Source organism: Rhincodon typus, chromosome 3, assembly GCF_021869965.1.
Source record: "Rhincodon typus isolate 14 chromosome 3, sRhiTyp1.1, whole genome shotgun sequence".
NCBI lineage: Eukaryota > Metazoa > Chordata > Chondrichthyes > Orectolobiformes > Rhincodontidae > Rhincodon > Rhincodon typus.
The window spans coordinates 69160283-69182990 of record NC_063334.1 but is presented as its reverse complement, the minus strand read 5'-3'; the positions used below and the strand labels follow the sequence as shown (position 1 = coordinate 69182990).

At 38.0% G+C, this 22708-nt stretch overlaps 1 protein-coding gene across 1 annotated transcript in view; it reads left to right on the top strand.

Annotated features, from left to right (window-relative positions):
* dmxl1 (Dmx-like 1) overlaps positions 1-22708 on the top strand; it is a 192691-nt gene that overhangs the window by 144088 nt on the left and 25895 nt on the right. Inside the window, exons 27-36 of the mRNA XM_048593609.1 lie at positions 486-587; positions 2431-2606; positions 4135-4262; positions 7120-7205; positions 9837-10038; positions 11068-11185; positions 15731-15793; positions 16052-16066; positions 21749-21835; positions 22038-22159. Coding sequence (XP_048449566.1) covers positions 486-587; positions 2431-2606; positions 4135-4262; positions 7120-7205; positions 9837-10038; positions 11068-11185; positions 15731-15793; positions 16052-16066; positions 21749-21835; positions 22038-22159 — 1099 coding nt within the window. The remainder of the gene's footprint in view (positions 1-485; positions 588-2430; positions 2607-4134; positions 4263-7119; positions 7206-9836; positions 10039-11067; positions 11186-15730; positions 15794-16051; positions 16067-21748; positions 21836-22037; positions 22160-22708) is intronic.

Genomic DNA, 22708 nt, shown 5'->3' with positions numbered 1-22708 from the left:
TCCCTTCTAAGGTAATTATAATACAATTACAATGATAAACTTTTTGAGGGCAGCCATGGAAGTCAAATAGTTTGAGTTGGACTTCATGTTCATACTTTGGCAAGAAATTTATCCACAAGAATATAATTAACTACAAGTTAAAGAATCTTCAAAAGATAAGTTCACTGGAGAACTTGATCTCCTGGCACAAAAAGGAACTAAGACTTACCTTGCAGCTCAAATGGAGTGCACTTTCTAGTTGCCAGCTCCAGTGATGGAACTTGAAGAGAAATTGAAGTTAATGAAAAATGCATTCATATCTACAATGTACTGTGCTACGATACAATGCAATATTTAAAACTCGGGATAAATTGAGTTTACATTTGCCATTTAGGTCAAACATCATAATATCTGCCTTCACAGAAATTTTGGTTTCTAAGGAAGGAAATTTAAGTTTCTCTTAATTTATATTTTTGCCACATTCTTTGCATTTTTCTCTACTTAAGAGGTAGAAACAATAGAAGAGTTGCCTGATTTAGAGCTGAAGCTTGAAACTCCTCATTTCCATATATCTGAGGCTGAAATAGTTGAGGTTACTGCTGAGGTTGGTGAGTAAATACTTGGACTGCCTAGTATTTCTGCATTTTAGCTAATAAACTAAACTATCCAAAAACAAAGTAGAAATGCTTGCAACTAATATTGTGAAAGAATTGATTTGTTTTAAACTAACCCCTTTAAACCTTGAAATGAATTGAATGCAAACAAATCGTCTGCATCAATAGTGCTGAGATGGAAATGGTCAAGACTGTCAAGTTCCTGGGAGTGATGATCACTAACAATCTGTCCTGGTCCACCCAGATCAAAAAGACGATCGAGAAGGTACAACAAGGTCCTTCCTTCCTCAAGAGGCCAATGAAATCAGCGTGGCCACAAGGACTGTTACCATCTTTTTTTCTTAAAGATGCACCATAGAAAGCATCCTATCTGGATGCATCACAGCCTGGTATGGTAACCGCTCTTCCCAAGACTCCCCAACAGAGAGTCATGAATACAGCCCGGTCCATCACGCAAATCAGCCTTCCATCCATCGGCTCTACCTATAGTTCATGCTGCCTTGGGAAAGCAACCAACTTAATCAAATACCTCTCTTTCCACCCTCTTCTGTCAGGAAGAAGATATAAAAGTTTGAATGCATGTATGAACAGATTCAACAACAGCTTCTTCCCCACTTATCCAACTTTTGAAGGGATCTCTAAAATGTTCAAGTTGATCTCTGTCTGCACCTTCTCTGCAGTTGTATTCTGCAATCTGTTAATCTACCCTGATGTACTTTGTATGGTATGATCTGCCTGTAGAGCATGCAAAGCCACGCTTCTCACTATCTCATTACTTGTGATGCCAATAAATCAAACTGCAACCATGCATACAGTGTAAAAGCTAACAGATTTCTGATTTGTTTTTAAGGCATTACTGTTACTGTTGTCAATATTGGTCTGTTGAGCTAACAAATGGATATGTGGAAATGGAAAATATGCTAACCGTTAAGGGCACAGATGGGCTATATTTGTACACATACGATTTCTATATGCATTGCTGTTATACTACTAAAGTTTAGACAGTGCAGTTTACTGTGGGATACTTGTAAGTAAGATGAGTTGAACGTTTTTCATATTGGTTCACAGCATGTGAACGTTGCCAGCAAGGGTAGCCCTAATTACCCAATTGCTAATTCACTTGAGAAAATGGTGGTGAACCATCTTCTGGGATTGCTGCTCTCTCTGCAGTGTAGATACCCATAATGCTGTAAAGAAAGGACCTCTCAGATTTTGACCCAAGGAGGGTGATGTAGTTCCAAGTCAAGATGATATGTTGCAATGAGGGGTACTTGCAGCTGGTTCCCATGCATTTGCTTCTAAGTAATAGAGATTGACACTTTGGTACCAGTTAAATAAGAAATTTCATTCAGCTTTTACTTTTAAAAAGACTTGAATTCATTTTCCTATTTCCTGACTGACATTGCAAGAAATTAAATATTCCTGACAAAGCAGTTGTCGCATCCATTTTTTTAAAAGTTCTATTTTATTTTTAAGTATTTACATACCTAAACTGCAGAATGATTGATTCTTATATCCAGTTTTCTTATTTACCTGTTCTGAATATATGTACGTATAGTAACCTACTTAAGTTACAGGAATGCATTGATAAAAATCTTATGTTCAGTATCTTTTGTATTTTCATTTAAAGAAGGTTCATTTATTCGGAATGCCAGAAAAGTTACGCTAACATTCAGTGCTAATTATTAGAATTGAAGTGCTATTTGTCTGTCTTTTTCTTTTCAAGTAGAAGAAAATGTAAAATTGCATTACTGTGATTTGTAGGTTCTCATAAGCATATACCCACAGTGAATCAGTGAGCAAATGGCAAATTACTTCCTCTCTACTTCTGTTACAGAAGGTGGTACTCCTGATGAGCATCACAACCGTTTCAAGGGCACAGGTTCAAAAGCAACAAACAGAGAAGCACCCTCTCATAATTTTTCTCTTCCAGTTGTCAGTCAGGACATTCCAGTCTGTAAAGAGAAGTTTATCCCTCCTGAACTTAGCATCTGGGATTACTTTATAGCAAAGGTAGTTTCTTTTATATGTTGGAACAAAACTAATAACCAATTTTTGAAAACCATGAAAGAACACATGGGAAGTTAATATTTGTCTGCAATGTGTGTGATGTATTTGCAAACTTTCCTTCCAAATCCCATTGGTTAATATCAAGAAAATGACAATATCAGCGTTAGAAAAATTCAGTTTTGGATGAATATACACTACGGATATTGAGAATCTATATATTTCTTGTCATTATTAGATTTTTTTTTTAAATTTGCTCATTGGATTTGAGCATTGCTGTTTAGGCCAGTATTTATTTCCCATTCCCAATTCGTCTTGAACCGAGTGGCTTTCTAGGCTATTTCAGAAAGCAATTAAAGAACAACCACGTGGTTATGGTTCTGGATTTGCGTGTAGACCAAGACCTGATAAGAATGACCTATTAGGCTGAGATTCTGTTTTCAGTCCAGCGACATCACAGTGAAACTACTTTCCCCACGTTAGATATTTTGCTGAAGTATTTCAAAACTATTTTCCATGTTACTCTCTGTAATAGTCACTTTTATTTTTTGTAAGCTTACTGGCTGGCATGGGTGTCTTTATTTCTGATACTCCAATGTTACATCTTCAAAGACATCTGTAGGAGTCTTTAACCTAACTATTTCTGTTGACTTCACATCCAAACTGATCTAATTATCTTTAGACTGATCAAATCCATGCCCAGGCTCCAGTGGGTGTTCAGGAAATGGAATGATGAACAAAGTAATGATAGATTTAGGATGGAAAGTAACATCTAATTTCCCACAAATGAGCGCCTGAAGGTCAAGACAAGCAGTGAGCAGTCGATCCACTCTCAGAAGGCAGGTTGATTAAATATTTTAGACTCTGAAAACCCTCATTTTGACAGTGGCTTCCATTTTTAACAATAGTCAGCTGGATTTTCCTATCCTCCCAAACACCTGGATTTTTAGGTGCTGAATTTTTGAGCTGTGCCACTGCTTGTGGCTAAGAGGCGTGAGTGTATTTTCTCTAGGCCAGACAAACTATGTAGGAAACTACTAATGCTGATTTATCTGTTACTTTCCCCTACGACCATTTTCTTAAAAGATTTAATTTACAGGATGTGGGTGCTGTTGATATGCCTACGTTCATGGCTCATCCCTAGTTGCCCTGACACCAAAGCCATGTGCTGCAGGTTTTCAAACCTGACAGCCATAGATAACTTAAAGAATATAGACCTGATTGAGTTTGGAAACCCATGTTTCTAATGTTCCCTTTTATAACTTAATGCCACTACCTCTCCTGGCACAAAAAGTACTTCAGTAATTTTGTCAAAGCACATGTGTGCATTTTCTATATTTATTTCAGATCTCCAGGGACTGTGATATTATGCCTCTTGTTCCTGCTAATCATCTGTTAATTTATAAATAAGAAACATAATAAATTGATTTCACAGTTAATAATGCATGCTGAAATTTGAGATTTTTAGACTAGAAATATATTAAAATTCTCATCGGTAGTTGCAGCTGTTTTAAACACTTGTTCTTTTCTCCAGCCCTTCCTTCCCACAGTACAGAGCAAATTTGAGTATGACTCGGAGGAAAGTCAGGACAGTGATGATGAGGAAGATGCTTTTGCTTCAGACACACAGCTTCAGGAGCATTCAAATCCTAACTCGTTCAGGTAAGAGTTTGTCATTTTAAGAAACTAATACAAACCATAGATTTAATTTTCACCACCCATTCTCTGCTTATCTGGATGAATGCAGCTTTAAAGTAGCTCCACTTTATCAAAGGCATACAGCCCACTTGATTGGCACCCTACTGATCACCTTAATCTTTCACTCTGTACAGCATGTACCATCCACAGGCACCTTCTGGAAACTTGCCAAGGCTCCCCAAGAAGTAACTCCCTACTGTTATTAGACTTCTGAATGGACCTCTCAAATGTTGATCTTGCTCTTTGTGCACCTTCTCTGCCGCTGTCATGTTGTATTCCTCACTCTGTTCTATTATCTTTATATACTTTGTGTGGTATGATCTGCCCATACTGTACACAAAGCAAACTTTACATTGTACTTGGGTACCTATGACAATAAATCAAATCAATTCCTTTGACAGCACCTTCTAGAACTCTGCCCCTTGAAGAGCAAGTACATAGACAGTGGAAGCATCACCATCTCCAAATGAGGCACCAGTCTGACTTGAAACGCTTTTGCCAACCTTCACTGTCGCTAGTTCAAAATCAGAGTTCCCTTCAGCACTGTGGATGTAGTTGCATTAAATAGACTGCAGCAGATTAAAGATGGTGACTTAGCACCATATTCTCCTTTTGTGTTGAGTGTAGACAACCAATGCTGCCTTTAACAGCAAACGTGCACATCCCAAAAATAAGCATACAATTCCCAGATAACAAGGTGCAGAGCTGGATGCACACAGCAGGCCAAGCAGCATCAGAGGAGCAGGAAGGCTGACGTTTTGGGCCTAGACCCTTCTTCAGAAAAATTCCCAATTCCCAGCTATGTTGTGCTTTTTGTTTCCTTGCTATCACTGACCCTTGGATTCTGTAACTTCAACTTGTTCTAACAAGCCATCAACAAGATATAACTGGGGCTGGTATGGGGGGAGAATGTAATGAACCTGCAGAGCAAAGATCAGAGATCAAAATGTGGAATTCTATCTTGAGACATAGAAGCTGTTAAGTGCCTAAGCCAACAATGAGATGTTGTTCCTCCAGCTTGAATTCACTTCATTGGAACACTGTAGCATGGCCCAATGCTAGCACAAGAGCAAGTAGTTTATCAAAATGACAAGCAACTGGAAGGTCAGGACCATTTTTCTTGCGCCCCCACCCCAATCCTACACTTGGCATCCCGTCGCAGAGCGGGCCAATTTTCTCCCTTTCATACTTTTTATTTGCACTTTTTACCTCTTTCTGCTTCACCACCAAGCGTACTTCCTTTGTCGTTTGCTCTAGTCACTCTCTCAATCTGTTCCACTCACTTCGGTCAACAGCATAGAAACTACCATTTACTAGCCCCTTTCTCTTCAAAAGAGCCGGATCAAAATTGCAAAGTAAACTGTTACTCACTCCATAACTGCTGCCAGACACACTATTTCTCCAGCACATAGTTTATTTTCTCTTATGTGGAAAGATTGAGTGAGTAGGTTGGGCTTGTAATTAATTGAGCCTAGAAGAATGAGAAGAGACCTTACTAAAACGTAGAAAATTCTCAGGGGGCTTGAGCAGGTAGATGCAGAAAGATTATTTTCCCACATCAGCCATATCATTGGTCGAACAGCTCAATAGGCTGGTCTACTTTCCTTCCCATATCTTGAGCAACCTCTTCAGGATTTTGGCCCAACACTTCTGATTTGGGGCTATTACTAACTGTTCACTTTTGAGTAATCAACTTTTACTAAATTCTCCCTTCTCAGGTGTAATACATACACTTCCATCAAAAGTCTTCACAGAACTACCCAAAATGAAGAGACCTGGGGTGAAAACAAAGTTTTGGTGTTTCCCAAGTGCTTACAAAAACTCTTAAGTCTAGAAATGTTTGCAGATCTTTAAAAGCGTATTGATCTACCTTGCTAAGTCATTAAAAAAAATCCTGAGGTAAACAAAATCTATTTGTGCTGCCAAAAAACCTCCCTCCAATTGTTTATTTAAAAAAAAAATCATCATGGTTAGAGAAATATTTAAACTAATAATTAACTTGAGATACACAAATGATACTAAATGGTTTTTAAAAATATATAAATTGAATAGTTGAATATCAGACATTATTGAAGGAGTTGTGATCACAAGAGCCCTATTATAAAGAACAGAACTTCTGAACTGGTTGAGAATGGTTTGACATAAGCTTCCCTGAGGAACGACAGAGCTTTGATAACTAGTCTCTGACGACTACAATTTCCTCATGTCAGATATATTTCTTAATTCTACCTAAACTGGTGATGTAAATGTGTACCCATGATGGCTCTATTGCCTTGGGCCGTTTATTACGTGATGCTAATCTTGCAAAATTAGGTCCACAGTGTAGAAACTTCTATTGTTTTGACAGCCCTGATCACAAGCTGCCACAATAGCTATGTGACCAGACTGATTTAAAGTAAAGTTTTGTGTTTTAGGTTTTATTGGAGTGATAGAATAAAGGGGCCTTACTCTGTACTTTGTACTTTGTTTTCACGATATGTAACTTAAGCATTTGCTGTACTGAGTAGCACAAGTGTGTTTTATCATGAGTATTGGCATTGCTCACAAAACATGCAAAATCACTAAAAATAGTTATAAAGCCATGTAATTGTGTGCTTGAAAAAGCTACGTGACAATATATGTCACATTTAAAATGAGTTTGGATTGTTGCCAGTTTGTCAACATGTCTTGATTGCGTTTACAACTGGGAGAGTAAAACCTAAATTCCTCCAAACTTATTAACCAGTGTGTCATATCACATTGTCGTATCTCAGTTAACAAAAGAAAATAGTTGAGAATCAAGTGCAATTGCTTTGTAACAATCTTGTTTCCTATTGTTTAGCTGGTCATTGATGCGATATGCTATGGTACAGTTGGTGCTTCATAATTTGAAGAAGTTTTACCCAATGGCAGGGCTGGATCTTTCAGGTAATTAATTACTTTCTCTAGTTATCTCAATGTAATTTTCTCCCCACATTTGCCTTCTCAGCTTATGGTACTCAATTCTTAATTCACCTTGACAATTTGAATACATATGAAGGGAGATTGGAGTGTACAGGGATGAGAAATGTCTGCCTTCTATTTTTTCCAGACCTCCATGCCCTACCAGTACTGTCTTCATTGTGGCCGAAACCAGGAGGAGTGAATTTAAAAGTTTGGACGAACTTTGCCATTAATGAGGCTGAGAATAGGCTTGAGTGCTGCCACATCCCTTAGTGCATAGGAGTAGAAATAGGCCATTTGGTCCATCATGTCTGTTCCTCCGTTCAAAACGATGATGGCTGATTTGATAAACCTCAACTCCACTTTTCTGCCTTATCCCCTTTGTTTCTCTTAATGATTAGAAAATAACCCAATCTCAACAACCATCTGTGATAAAGAATTTCATGAATTTATTATCCTGTGAGAGGAGAAGTCTTCATGTTGGTCTTAAATGGGAAACTCCTTACTCTAAGATTATGCTGTCTGGGCCTAGACATTCTACACGTGGGGAGAAAAACGTCTCTGCATCTATCTTGTCAAGCCCCCTCTGAGTCATACATTCTTCAATAAGATCTTCTCTCATTCTTATAAATTCCAATGAGGGTAGGCCCAACTCCGTAACATCTCATCATAATATCTTTCCATCCCCAAGTTCAATCGAGTGAACCTTCTCTAGACCGTCTCCAATGCCAGTATATCTTTACTCAGATAAAGAGACTGAATCTGTTCACAATATTCCAGCTGTGGTTTGACCAGTGCCTTGTAGATTTTTGGCAAGGTCTCCCTATTTTTATACTCCATTCCACTGGGACAGTGTACTTTGTTGACCATTTGGCAGAATGGCTCAGCAGGCTCGGCAGAGGGAGGAGCAGCAGATCCCAATTCTTGATGGAGTTCAGTAGGCTGTGCGGGGCAGAGGGAGTTGGCCAAGGAATTTGAGTGAGTGGTGATTAGTTGGGAAGAGGGGCTGTCCGGTTATGTGGAGTAGAAAGTGTTTGGGATGAAATATTGAATGAGTGACGTGTAGAAGGGGTTGCGATGTGAGCTGTCAAAGAGGAGGGATTGGGAAGAGAGCCTTCTCCCTCATGGGATCAAAGGGGTTGATTACAATGTTTGTAGAAGGAAAGGCTTCACTGAGTCTTCTATCACCAAGGAATATATGGAGAGTTAGGCAGAAACCTTGATGAATATATCAAAAGTGATACTTTTACGAAGTACTTTCAACCCCTATTTATATAAGCCATTTACGTATGTTGGTTGATAATGCACAAACTCTAATTATGGGTGGAAAATTATTATGCTTTGTTACCACTGAGGGAACATTTTCACGCCTGTTGTTTTTGTCTGTTGACTGTGTATCAAAAACTGATGAACATGTTTCAGTAAAATTTTGTACAAGGATAATTCTTTCTTGAACACATTCTAATTAGTTTTTGTTACTGAAGTATGTCTGAAGCTTGGAATTTTTTATGGATCAATTAACATTCAGGGACGAGGAAAATTTTTTTAAGAATATTGCCACAATTAGTGTTATTGCACCACAGAAGGAGGCCACTTGGTTGATCGAGTTAGTGTCAGCTCTTGCCATTCAATCAGTCCCATTCTATTCTCGTAGTCCTGCGTGTTTATTTTCCTGTCAATGAGTTTTACTTAATGTTGTGAATTGTTTAAGCTATATTGGGGGAATTTGTCACAGTTATCAAAATGAGCAGGTTTTTCAGAGTAAGCCATAACATACAAATTGGCCTGAAGCTGCATCAATGAGATGGAAGGTCTGAAAAAAAAAAAAAATCCTCTCCAGCTTTGTAATTACAGAGCACCAAATGGGAAGCCTCAAGGAAAAACTATATACAAACAAGCAAAAGGATGCATTCCCACTGAGTGCCACCTTCACGTATTTTGGTCTCTATGGTCATTTTTCAGAAGCATTTTTATGTATGTTCTTTCACAGGACAATGGGCATTGCTTATACAGTCTATTTATTGGAAAGTAGTTTACAAAGCTGTGCTGTCATTCTGTGCTTTGCATGTTCATAATCCAGCAAAGCCATCTTCTGTTGTTTTAAATGATTTCATCCTGTATTGAATACTGAAATAGTGAGCCAAAACCAAGTTCCTGGAAAAGCTCAGCAGTTTTCTTTTGGTTTTTACTGAAATAGTGAGGTAGAGTTAGTGATTGCATATAAATGTGTTGGTTTATGATCTTGACTGTGTTGGAAGCTGAAGCTTGAAGTCTAGTAATTCCACTTATTTAGTGTGGCCTGGAAGCATTTACATTCAGTACACATCATAAAAGATGTCATCATTACATGATTTCTTGTCACAGGGGGAGGAGAAAAAGCAGACTTTTTTTGTATTTATCCACTGCTTTTCAAACCGTTTTGGCCTCATCTGTTTTCATCCTTGAACCTAGAAGAAAGTAAATGGAAGATTTTGATGAGATGAAACATTCATACAGTGATGGTCCAACTAATTCATTTTCACAACTTCTTTCTTCCACTTTACTAAGTTCTAATAGAGCAAATTGTTGTTATTTCATCAGTGTTTTAGCCTTTTTTGTTTCTCTTATCTCTTACAGAGCTCCCAGTTTGTTCCCCTTCTTGCCATGCAATTTTAAAAACTCTTCAGCGCTGGGAACAAGTGTTACTTCGGCGTCTTGAATTATTTGGTGGTCCTCCTCAAGATTTCATCTCAATGTATGCCACTGAAGGCACAGTGTCTTCAGGTCCTGCTCTCCTCATTCATAAAGCATTGCTGGAACCCACCAATACCCCATTCAAGTAAGAGGGAAGAGCCAAAAATATTAGATCATTTTAATTGGCCCAGGGTAGACTAGAAAAAACATAACGTACAAAGTCAAAGAAAAAAAGTATCTATTCAAGAGCATTTTCTAGATCTGAATAATTATTCTGTCCGTTAAGGAAAAATGTGTTGGTTGACTGTCTGTGAAGGGGCAACCTAAACAAAAGATAATGAGGCATCAGAAATTATAACTTTGGTAGGATCAGTATAAAAATAGAAAAGGATATTAAAGAATCAATGATAATGTATATTCAGAAGACAAATTTGTTCCGATAAATAAAAGATGAAATCAGCAAATTGTGATGGGATTGACATTGTGATGTTGAAAAAGAGGGGACATTAGAAGTACTGACCGTGACATTCATAGAATTTCATAGAATCCCTACAGTGTAGAAACAGGCCCTTTGGCCCAACGAGTCCACACTGACCCTCGGAGCATCCCACCCAGATCCATTCCCCAAACCCACCTCATCTACCGTTATCATTGCAGTTATCTTTAGGTGTTCAAGTTGTACTTTGGAATCGGAAAGTTAATTATTTAATGCATTTGTCAAATAATCTTGGAATATTTAACTTAATGCGCATTGTGGCAAACCTTTTTGGAATCGATAATTCAAGTTGTAATGCCTACATGTAATTAAGTATAGCCAACACAACATTGTCAAAGATGGGTCATGTTTGGCAACATCAGTGATTAACAAAGTAAGTGTTGTGTCCCTTAAGTGAATATTAACTATTTTTATGTTAAGATCTAGAGCAAGGAGGAGAGAACGAGGCAATAATAATTTTTCATTGTTGTACCAAAGAGCCAGCTGAAAACAGATAATACCAGCCTTGCTATGTCTTTCTATTAAAAATATAATTTAATGAAATGTGGACACTCATTATTGCTTCAGAATTTTGTGTGAAAAAGGTTAAGTGCTATTTTTATCTTGAGTTATATAATTACATGAAAATCATCTAAAAATTCAAAGGCTTGCACCATTGAAATTGCTTTTCCTTGACAGGTCAAAACACCACACCGCTCTTCCTGTTAAAAGACTTTGGCAATACCTTGTGAAACAGGAAGAAGTACAAGAGATTTTCATCAGAAATATTTTCACAAAAAAAAGATGTCAAAATGAGGTGTGTAGTATTGAAATAAGTACAATTTTGAACTTAATTCGTCTCGCAGTCTACATATTGTTACTATTAATGTTTTCATGTAAACTCTAAATTGAGAATGATTGAATAGTACATTAGAATTAAGTCACATCTTTTCTGCAGAAACATGCAGCTTGGTAAGTTGTACAAGTAGTTGTAAAAGATTATTTGAGCTCCAGATGTGAAGTGAGCATGACTGTTTGACTAATAGTGATGTTAAAGAACTCCAGCAAAACTGAAGTCATTGGGAGTGTGGAAACATCCCTACTAGTCTGAGCCATACCAAACCTAAAGGAAGGTGGTTTGGTCATTCATCAATTATCTCGGGTGCAGAGCGTACTTGTTCAGAAATATTGTGATACCACTCTCTGGAGTAGGTAGCGCATGAGCCTGTGCCTTGTGGCCCAGCAGCAAGAAAGCTGCAACTGCACCACAGGAGTTCTCTCTGGCACAGAGTTAGTATCCCAGTCCCAATCATTTGTAGCAACTTCATCAATGACCTCACAGTAAGATAGGAAATTGGGGTGTTTGCCCATGGCTACATAATCATGCGTCAGAGTTAGCCAATTAAGGAGGCTGAAGGAGTTTTGTCAAAAGTTAACCAATTCTATAATGAATTTCATTGGTGAATTCTACTCTTTAAACATTGCCAGTATTGTGAAATGCCTGAAATAAATTGGAAAATATATGACCCATAAAACAAGTCTAAAGAAAATAATTTACATGCAACTTTTTCACTGATTTGTGGAACGTATAAAGTTCTATTTATTTATTTTGCTGTTGCAAAGTAAGATAGTGTCTTCATTCATGTTCACGTGTATGCTACTGGACAAGACCACAAGCATCCATATCTTCATCTTTTTATCTGCTCACAATTCTAATACTAACACAGCACTACACCTTTGGAATTAAGCAATCAGGTACAGTAGTTCTGAGGTTTTGTTACTGGATTCATAAACCAGAGTCCTGGATTAATAATCCAGGTACAGTAATAAAAATCTGACCATTGCAGTTGAGTTTAGTTCAGCTATTTAAAATTTTTCCCCTTTGGTAAAGCCTGAATGTCACTGGAAAAGCCATGATTAATTTCCATTCAGGCAATGGTGGTGAACTGCCTTTTGAAGCACTGCATTGTGGCATGAGCTCTCCCATGGTGCTGTAGGTGGAGTGACAAAAGAACTGCAGTGTATTTACAAGTCAGGATGTTATGCGACTCAGAAGGGAGTGTGATGGTGCCTGCTGTGTCCTTGTTCTTCTAGATGGTAGAGGTCACTGGTTTGGAAATTGCTGCTCAACAAGGCTTGGCAAGTTCAGTACCTGTTGTAGGTGGTACATAAGGCATTAGTGCACCAGTTTGTAAATATTGAAGGTGGTGGATCGTGTGCTAATAAAGGAGAATGTTTTGTCCTGGATGATGCCGAACATTTGAGTGCTTTTGGAACTGAACTCCCCCAAGAAATGCCTTGTCACGCTTCTTCTGTTTTATGCCTTGTCAATAGTGGAAGGGCTTTAGAAAGTCAGAAACTGAACTATTACTGATAGCGTACCTACGCTTAGGGCTGCATTGGTAGCCACAGTGTCTGTATAGCTGGGCAACCCATGTTTCTGTCAAATGGTGACTGCCAGCATACTGACAGACGATTCAGCAATAGTAATCTAATCAAAATTCACTTGGAGTTTGTTAGGCTGCATGATCATTGACATCTGCACTCCTGACCTTCTGATGTGGAAGTCATTAACAAAGTAATGGATTGGGTTAAGGGCACTGCGTTGAGGAGGCCCAGCATTGTCCTGACTGAGATAACTGACTTCCAACAAACACAATGTTTTCCCACAACAAAATCAGAAATTGCTGGAGAAATTCAGTAGATATAGCAGCATCTGTGGAGAGACAACAGTTAAAGTTTCAACACCTTTAACCCTTCTTCGGAACAACTATCATCCTTTTGGGCTAGGTATGAATCCAACCTTTTAGAACATTTTCCCTGATTACTATTGAATTCAGTTGTACTAAGTTTCCTTGATGATATTGCCATCCGTCAAATGCTGCCTTGATATCAAAGGCAATCATACTTGTACTTCATCTCTGAATTCTATTCTATGCCCATATTGGACCAAAGCTGTGATGATGCATGGAGTAGATTGGTGCTGGTAGAACCCAAATTATACATCAATTAACAAGTTATTGGTGAGTCAATGCCATTTGATGAGATTGCAGTTCCTTTTATCATTTGGCTGATGGAGAAATGTAGGTCAATGGAATTATCACGTGGACAGTTTCAACTGTAGTCATGGATCAGTTTCCATTTGTGTTCTGCCATCACTCAAGCTTCTCTCATAATGCCTCTGCATATAAATTAGATGAGACAAGATCTTCTTCTTACTGTGCATTGGTAAGAATGAAGTTATTTTGACTGACCTCACCACAGACTTTGTACTGTTTTTTTTTTTGCTGACTCCTTTCCCATTTTTGTTTCTGGCTGAACCAAATTGTTCTCCATTCCTCACTTCCACATGAACTGAATTTCCAATCCCTTGGTCTTTCTAGCAGTGTGCTTGCTTTTTCGTTAACATTGCCTTGCCTTCATTCTCTTTCAACCCATGTTACCAAAATCTTCATCCCACCTTTTAACACCTCTAAATTCAAGCACTTCTGGATGTTCTCCTCTCAGCCTTCCTCTGTAAAGCTAAAGTTAGCCAATCCCTACAGCCCACCCTACGGCACATTAAAGTGCTGCTCATAATCTTTATGCTTTGCAACGTTCTAGTAAATCATCGTTGTAGTTCCAGTATCCTGTCCATCATTGAGTTTGTGAAACTGCATTGAGCATTCCAACTGTAGTGCAACTAACATTTGATAATTTTTTTTTGTTTTCAGTACCACTAAATATAGAGCCAATAATAACTTTCTTTTCCTGTGCTTCCATTTTCCTACCTGTTTTTGAAGAGGCTTAAATTGACCTCTCACTTTTTGTTTCTCAATCCCATTGAAAATTTTCAGTTATGGCATATTTGCTCATGTTCTTTTTTCCCAAATATTTTGCTCACATTTATTGAATTTGAACATTAATTACCATGCCCCTGTCAACTCTGCCAGATGGTATATCACCTACTTTCTTTCTCATAGTTTGCAGTGCCCTTTAAATTTAAAGGAACAAACTTTTGCAATTCTAGTTCTCTAATTGCTGACTAAGTTGTTGATAATGAGTATTTTCTAAAGAATGAGAGATGATCTCACTTAAATATTCCATTGTATGAAGTGACTTAACAGATTTATTACTGAAAAATTGTTTCCACTGGGAGATCTATAACAAGAGAGCAGTAGTTTTGGGATAAGGGACCAACCACTCAAGATTAAGATGAGGATAAATTAGCTATCAGAAAGACTCTTTGGAATTTTGCATTACAGAGGGTTGTGGATGTGCCACCACTAAATGTATTTAAAGCTGAGTTAGACAGGTATTTGCTGTCTCCGGGAATAGAGGGATACAGGCAGATGACAGCAAGTGGTGTTTAATGTTCAAGATCTGCTCTGGTCACACAGAATGGTGGAGACAACCTGACAGACTATATAGTCTTCCCTGCTCTTTCTTTAGTTTGTATTGTCTTATAGCTTCTGAATGTTCTTCTGCTCACTTGATTATTATATTGATTTTAAATGTTTCTTGGATTTTAAATCTATTAGTTTATTTCAGGTGATTTTAAAAGAATAAAATCCCTGTCCCAAATGTCTAGTCTAGTCCTGTTGGAAAAAAAATTAAAAGGAATGGCCAATCAAGTTTTATTGGGAAGATTGTGGAATACTTTAATCAGCTAGTCTAATAGGGGTTCACTAGTCTGATAACAGCAGGGAAGAAGCTGTTCTTGAATCTGTTGGTACATGCTTTCAAACTTTTATATCTTCTACCTAATGGAAGAGTGTATAACAACTGGAGTGGGAGGGGTGAGAGGGATATTTGCTTATATTGACCACTTTGTCGAGGCAGCAGGAAGTGTCGAGGGAGTCGATGGAAGGAAGGCTAGTTTGCATGATGGACTGGGTTGCATTCACAACTCTAATTTGTTGCAATCTTGGGCAGAGCAGTTGCCACATCAAGCTGTGATGCAGCTGGATAGGATGGTTTCTACGATGCATCTATAAAAATGAAGCAACATTGTGGGCATACCCTTTTTCTTTAGCCGCCTTAGGAAGTAGAGACGTTTGTGTGCTTTCATGACTGTAGTGTTGATGTCGATGGACCAGGTATAGTAATATGGGCTAAATACTGGCAAACGGGACTACATCAGATTGGGATGGCAGGTCAGCGTGGATGAGTTGGACTGAAGGGTCTGTTTTCGTGCACTATGACTTTAAGACTTCCATGTACTAACAGTAAAACCAGTGCAATATCTATACAAAATGCCGGTTGTTAAAGATCTGTGATCATTTACACTTTCAGACCTAAATCAAAGTTTCATCTATAATATTTTCTAATCCATGCTTAATTAACTTTTAAACAATTTGTCTTGTGGCTGTTCTTGATGTAGTCAGTAGACCCCTCCAATGAAACAGACAGAAATTCTATGATGGAGGAACCTAGCATCAACAAGGTACAGCTCAATTGTTAATAACCACCTCTGGCTGTAGTGTTCTCCCCAGGCAATACATACTGCTGTAATACAAGGGTCATCCTTCAGTTCAACATAATTTGATTAATCACTCAAAGTCTGTTTTTAAAAAAAACTGTTTTCAAATAAACCCGTAAGTCAAGTACCTGGGGAGACCACATATGAAATTAGTGGTCACGGGAACAGTACTCACCATATCATGTATTTTGAAATATATGCATTTCCTTTTACATTTGCCAGAGTTGCAATAAACAGGTATGGGTTTTTTTTCTCTACGCTGAAATATGCTCATTTTTATGCTTGCATTTCTGTGATTTTAGCATCAGGCAAAGTTGCTATTTTTCATTACAATTTTAAAATCTGCTTCGCTGGCACATTGATAAAGCTAAAAATGCCTATTTGCATCAGAACCTAGAAAATTATATTAGCAGTAGATGAGGAGCACATCCTTTTGCACAGAACAGCTAAGATCCATACCAACTGACAGACGAAGCAATCGTCTTTAGTGGAAAAATCGTCTTTTAAATCATGGATCTTAACCTTGCAACTGGGCAATTTTGCTGCCCATTAAATTCCACTATGTTTATATAGGCCATGGTCAATTTATATTCATTATATTTAAACCTTAAATTAAAATCCCCACATAATGGTGACATTATCTCAAATTTCTGCAATTTATGCCTACCCAAAATTATTCTGTCCTACTTTGTTTGAAGTGAAGGATCTCCACAGTAACTGTTGTAGCTTTCATCCCTCAAGCCTGATCTGTATAGAACACCATTTGCATTACATTGATCTGTAGCCTTTGATACCTGTACCTAATGAGATTCCATCAAATTTCAAGTTTTGGTTAATCTAACTTCCATAACCTTTTTTGGAAAACAGTTCTACATTTTCACTACTCTTCCTACAAAAAAGGAGTTTCTTTCATTTCAATCTTGAACAGCTTTGCTCTAATTTTAATTCAGTCCACCAGGTCTGCCACAGGGGGCAGTAATCTATTCCAATTCATGCTTTTGTAATTTTAAAGATTTCAATCAAGTCATATACCAACCTTCAAAAATTCAGGGGAATGCAAACCATTTATGCAATTGTGGTCGTCATTTAATCCTTTAAGATCTGTCACTTTGATAAAACTGCATCATAACCCTTAAAGAAAAATATTGCCTTTCTTGTATTACCCAGAACTGAATGCAGTAATCCAATTTGGCTTTACCAAGGTTATGCTTCAAATGCACAACTTTTACCAACCTGTATTCTGATACACATGAAAAATGCTGTAATTCTGTTTAATTATTTTGGTTACTTTGTCTGTGTATGGACAATTTTTTTTTCTACTCGTTGCCATTTCCTGCATTTTTGCCATTCGGAAAGTATTCTGAATTATTATCTTGTAATCAAAATGGATAATCTGAAATTTAACTTCATCTATCAGTTTTGCTGACTGGTTTAATCTGACTGATTCACTATCTAACTTCATGCTGCCTCCCTCAAAACTTACTGTTATTCCTAATTTAGTTATTGTCTGCCAACTTGAATAATGGAGGAGAGTTCCATATTCAAGTTTTTGAGTTATATGGTTAAAAACTTACTGAGATCTCTGGGCAGCACTACTTGCCACATTAAGGCAATACATACATTCCCTTCATTTCTACTTTCTCCAAATTTCCAACTAATTTGTGACCTATATCTTAAGTTCCATGCACCTAATTTTTGTTTTAAATCTCTTGTGTAGAGTCTTCTCAAATACGTTTTTAGGAAGTTAAAATGGACGGCGTCCATAAACAGTCCTCACTTCACCATGTTAACATCCTAGTGAAGGTTAATGTGACTTGATCAATTCATAATAAGTTTACTCTGAATTCCGGATTAATCGTGTCTAACAATAAATCATTAATCAATCAATCAAAACTCCCCTCATATAAACATGTGAAATTTGAAACCATGATAGCGTGTGGCTTGGAGGGCAATTTGCAGGTCGTAGTATCCCTGTGCATTTTCCCTTGTCCTGCCAGGCAGTAGAGCTTGTGGAATTCGCTGTATCACTGCAATGCATGTTGTACACCAGGTGTAATCCAATGTTTTTACATGAGCGGCCACTTTCCAATTTTATTCTTCCTCGAGGTGTCAGTGAGCTCACTTCTGAAAGATGAGATGAATTTTGACTTGAAAGTTGAGGTATGAAGCAGAAAAACAATTTGCTGTGCAAAAATATATCAAAGCAATTAACTAGTGAATAAGAATAGTTGATTTAAAATGACCATTAAAAGATAGCCAAGCTAACTGATGAACTTTTCTTTACCTTCACTAAAGAAGCAGAGATGGACAGGCTTGGTACCAAATCCTGGTTACCAGGGAAAGAAAAGAGGACCAGGTTTGAGCTAACACAATTGCAAGTGACTCCCTTATCCTTAGATTCAGGAGTGATCCCAGAGGATGGAGAATTTCAAATGTTACACTGTTTAAAAATGGATAAAGGATAAGCCATACAGTTATAGGCCAGTGAGTTATATTTCAGTGGTGGGGAAGCTTTGAGAAACAGTCAATGTGCACAAATTTAAATTAATCAAAAAATTTTCATGCAAATTTGTTCACAGTAAAATATGGTTAGTAGTGTTGGTTTTTAATTTTAATGTAACAGAGTTGAAGAGGTAATAGTTTGATATTATGAACTTCCACCAAACCTTTTTGAAGTGCAACAGAATTGGTTTGAGAACTACGTTGAAACTGAATAAAACCCAGTGGTGTTATAAGTAGGAAATTTGGTTACATGACCAGAAGCAGAGAATTGTGTTGAGCAGGACTGGAAGATGTGCAGTGGGGCTCCCTAGGTGGGTCATGATTATACCCATTGCTTTTCTTGACTGATATTATTGATCTGGACTTGAGCATGCAGGATTCCATTTCAAACTTTGCAAGTTTAACCAAATTTGGTCCTATTATGAACTGTGAGGAAGTTAGTTACACATTTCAAGAGATCTTAAATGATTTGGTAAATGTTGTGGACACGTGGCAATTCAATTTAATACTGAGAAGCATGAAGTAATACATCTTAGAAGAATGAGAGAAGGAAATACAAAATAAAGGATGCAGTTCTAAATGGGATATGGAGCAAAGGGGCATGGGTGTGTATGTGCATAAATTGTTGAAGGTCGCAGGAACAGTTGTGAAAATGGTTAATATGGCATGTTGATCACGGGCTTTCAAAATAGAAACAGAGTATGAAAGCATGGACGGACATGGTAAAACTGGATCAAACACTGGTTTGGCCTCAACTTGAGCATTGAATCTGGACATAGAATATATGGAAAAACTGTTCATATTGACTAGAGTCATAGTGATGTATGGCAACAAACCCTTCGGTCCAACTTGTCCATGTCAACCAGGTATCTGTTTGCAGCATTTGGTCCTTACCCCTCTAAAACCTTTCCTATTCATATACCCATCCAGTTGCCATTTTTAAATGTTGTAATTGTACCAGCCTCCATGCTCTGGCAGCTCATTCATACACGCACCACCCCCTGCACGAAAAAGTTGCCCCTTAGGTCCCTTTTAAATCTTCCTCTCTCATGTTAAACCTATGCCCTCTAGTTTTGGTCTCCCCTACCCCAGGGAAAGACCTTGTCTATTTACCCTGTCCATGCCCCTCATGATTGTATAAACCTCTATAAGGTCACCCCTCAGCCTCCGACGCTGCAGGGTAAATAGCCCCAACCTATTCAGCCTCTCCCTATGCCTCAAACCCTCCAGCTCTGGCAACATCCTTGTAAATGTTTTCTGACCCCTTTTAAGTTTCACAACATTTTTTCTATAGCAGGGAAACCAGAATTGCACACAGTATTCCAAAAAGTGGCCTAATCAATATCCTGTACAGCCGCAACATGACCTCCAACTCCTGTACTCAGTGCACTGACCAATAAAGGCAAGCGTACCAAACACCATCTTTGCTATCCTATCTACCTGCGGCTCCACTTTCAAGGAGCTATGAACCTACACTCCAAGGTCTCTTTGTTCAGCAACGCTCCCCAGGACCTTAACATTAAGTGTATAAGGCCTGCCCTGATTTGCCCTTCCAAAATGCAGTACCTCACATTTATCTAAATTAAATTCCATCTGTCACTCCTCAGCCTATTGGCGCATCTGATCATGATGCTGTTGTACTCTGAGGTAACCTTTGCTGTCTACTACACCTCCAAGGACACAAATTAAAGATTATTGGCAAAAGGAAAAGCAGTAGTGACACTAGGAAGGAGTTATTTTTATGGACTGGTGTTTTTGTTTTAATCACTGATGAGGGCATCATTGACTAAGCCAGCATTTACTGCCCATCCCTAATTGCATAGAGATATTGAATTATTGAATTCAAATTTCACCATCTGCCATGGCGGTGTTGAACCCAGAATATTACCTCGGTCTCTGGGTTAACAGTCTAGTGATAATACCACTTGACAGTCTCCTCCCCTAATGATTTGGTTTGCATTAATTGAGAGTGTGGTGGTAGTTAATTCGATTATTCCTTTCAAAAGGAAACTGGCCAACTTTGAGGGCTACAAGAAAAAGCAGAGTAGTGGGACCAGCTAAGTAGCTTTTATGGAAAGGAGGTGGGCATTTTCTGGTAAGCATTTTGTTTTGACTGCAGCAGTTTAAGCCAGCGGTCACTGCCCCTTTGCAAGGGCAGTTCGGAGGAACAACAAATTCTTGCCTTGCTTACATCGTATGGGGAAAAAAGAATGCTCCCTCAGCATTGACTCTCTGCCACATTGTATTAAATTTAAAAGCTTTGGCTGCCATTGCCTTGCTTCAGTCTAACATTATAATTTCCTCCAGTCTTTCATTCTTCCCCAAACCATTTGACCTTTCTGCGAATCCCTCTTACTCCAAAGGCAAAGCCTTCAGTCAGCTGACCCTAGACTGTCTCAGACTATAACCCACTGCTTCTCATTTTGTCTTTACCTTTTTTCAAAAAAAAATCTCAGCACCTAGTTTTAATCTAGTTTAAACTTTGAGTCAGTCTTAATTATCTCTTCCCTGTGTTCAATGTCCATAAGTTTCATCTATTTATTCATTTTTTCACCCCTCTCTGAGAAGCTTTGCAATATTCATTGCAAGTGCTTTATAAAACTTGAGGTCAAACCCAGTTCAACGTAATGCAAGGTGCAGAGTCTCGCTTGTTCTTATTATAATGTATTAGGTGAGAAATATAACTCAAATTGCAACTTATCAGGTAGGCAAGTTACCAACAAAATTCTAAATAAAAACCAAAAGAACTGCGGATGCTGTAAAGCAGGAACAAAAACAAAGTTGCTAGAAAAGCTCAGCAGGTCTGGCAGCATCTGTGAAGGAGAAAACAGAGTTAACGTTTCAGGTCCGGTGACCTTTCCTCAGAACTGATGGTGGCTGGGAAAACGTTAGTTTATATACAAGAAATAGGGAGGTGGGTGGGGTAGGGAGTGAACAATAGGCTAGAGCCCAAAGACAGAGAAAGACAGTTGGACAGATAACAAAATTCATTTAACCCAGAATACAGGCAGTCTCTGATGTAACAGTCTCTGATATAATAGTCACTTCCTGCTCGGGAGTCAATAGTAGTGCTACCATCATTATTGAAGTGCAAACCAAAAGGATAAAATTGGTTTTGCACAAACCTGAAATCTATAGTGGGGGAAAATAGCACTTTTCCAGAATGCAAAACTGAACCCAGTATGCATGTCAATGTTATAACTACACATCATCATTTTAGTTCCAAAGTGGGTATATCTCACAGTAGAATCTTCTCTTGTTAATCTTGTACAGTCATATGCAAATTGATGAAGGTGAATTTCTGGGGGAAAAAAAAGCTGTTGGCACGCTTTTGTTATGCAGTTCTAATGTACCATGAGGCAACAAGGAGCATTGTTACAGTACAGAATATGGTCTTTTCTGTTTTGTTTTGCAAAGGCGGAAGCTGATTCTGGTTATTCTGGTGGAAGAGCAAGGATCGTGCATAAAGAATCTGACATCATTACAGCATTTGCGATTAATAAAGTAGGTGAATGCATAATTCCATCAAAAAGTGCCTGTTAATTACGGTAAATTTTTTTCCTGTGTTCTTTTCAAATGAAAGCTAATGAATATTGATTTTGAGAGGGATATTGATCTAATTTGCATTTAATGAAATTGATATGGAGTCTAATATTCTGTAATAGTGGTGTCAAAACTTGACGTGGTCTGCCTTTCCACCTTTTAGGCTAATCGGAACTGTGTTGCCATAGCCACAAGTCATGATATCCAGGAGCTCGATGTGTCTGCAATCCTGGCTACCCAGATCTACACTTGGGTTGAAGATGAGTTTGAACTGGAATCAAAAGGGTATGTTTTGAGAGCCATTTTGATTTTCTACTCTGTAATTGAGAAGACCATGCAATATGAAATAGCCCACAGACAACGATTAAATTCATAAACTCTGAATTGCATGCCTAAGCCTTCAATCATTATTTTACTTCAAATTCATAATTTTGAGCTGTGTGCACCCATATTAGACCATTCTGAATTAGCAATTAGCAATACAAAATGTTGGTACATTAGCAGTCACAGCCTATAAAAATGACAATCTAAATCATTGTGTTTTGAGACAAATATCTGTAAATGAGTCTTTTTAATTGGAAAAATTATCTCAACTTTCCTATATAATATAGTCTTCTCTTTCGTAACACGCATTCTTTTGATGTTTAAATTGTGAATTCATTTATGAATGAAGAGGAATATCCAGACAAAGTTGGTTCAGTTCAGAAGATATATTCAGCTGTCGGACTTCACTTTGTTTTTTGATGTCCTTAATAAGTGAGCATCTCCTGATTTTAGCTAAATGGACCTCTGGAAGGCATGTGGATGAATTATATACAAGAAATTTGATATCGA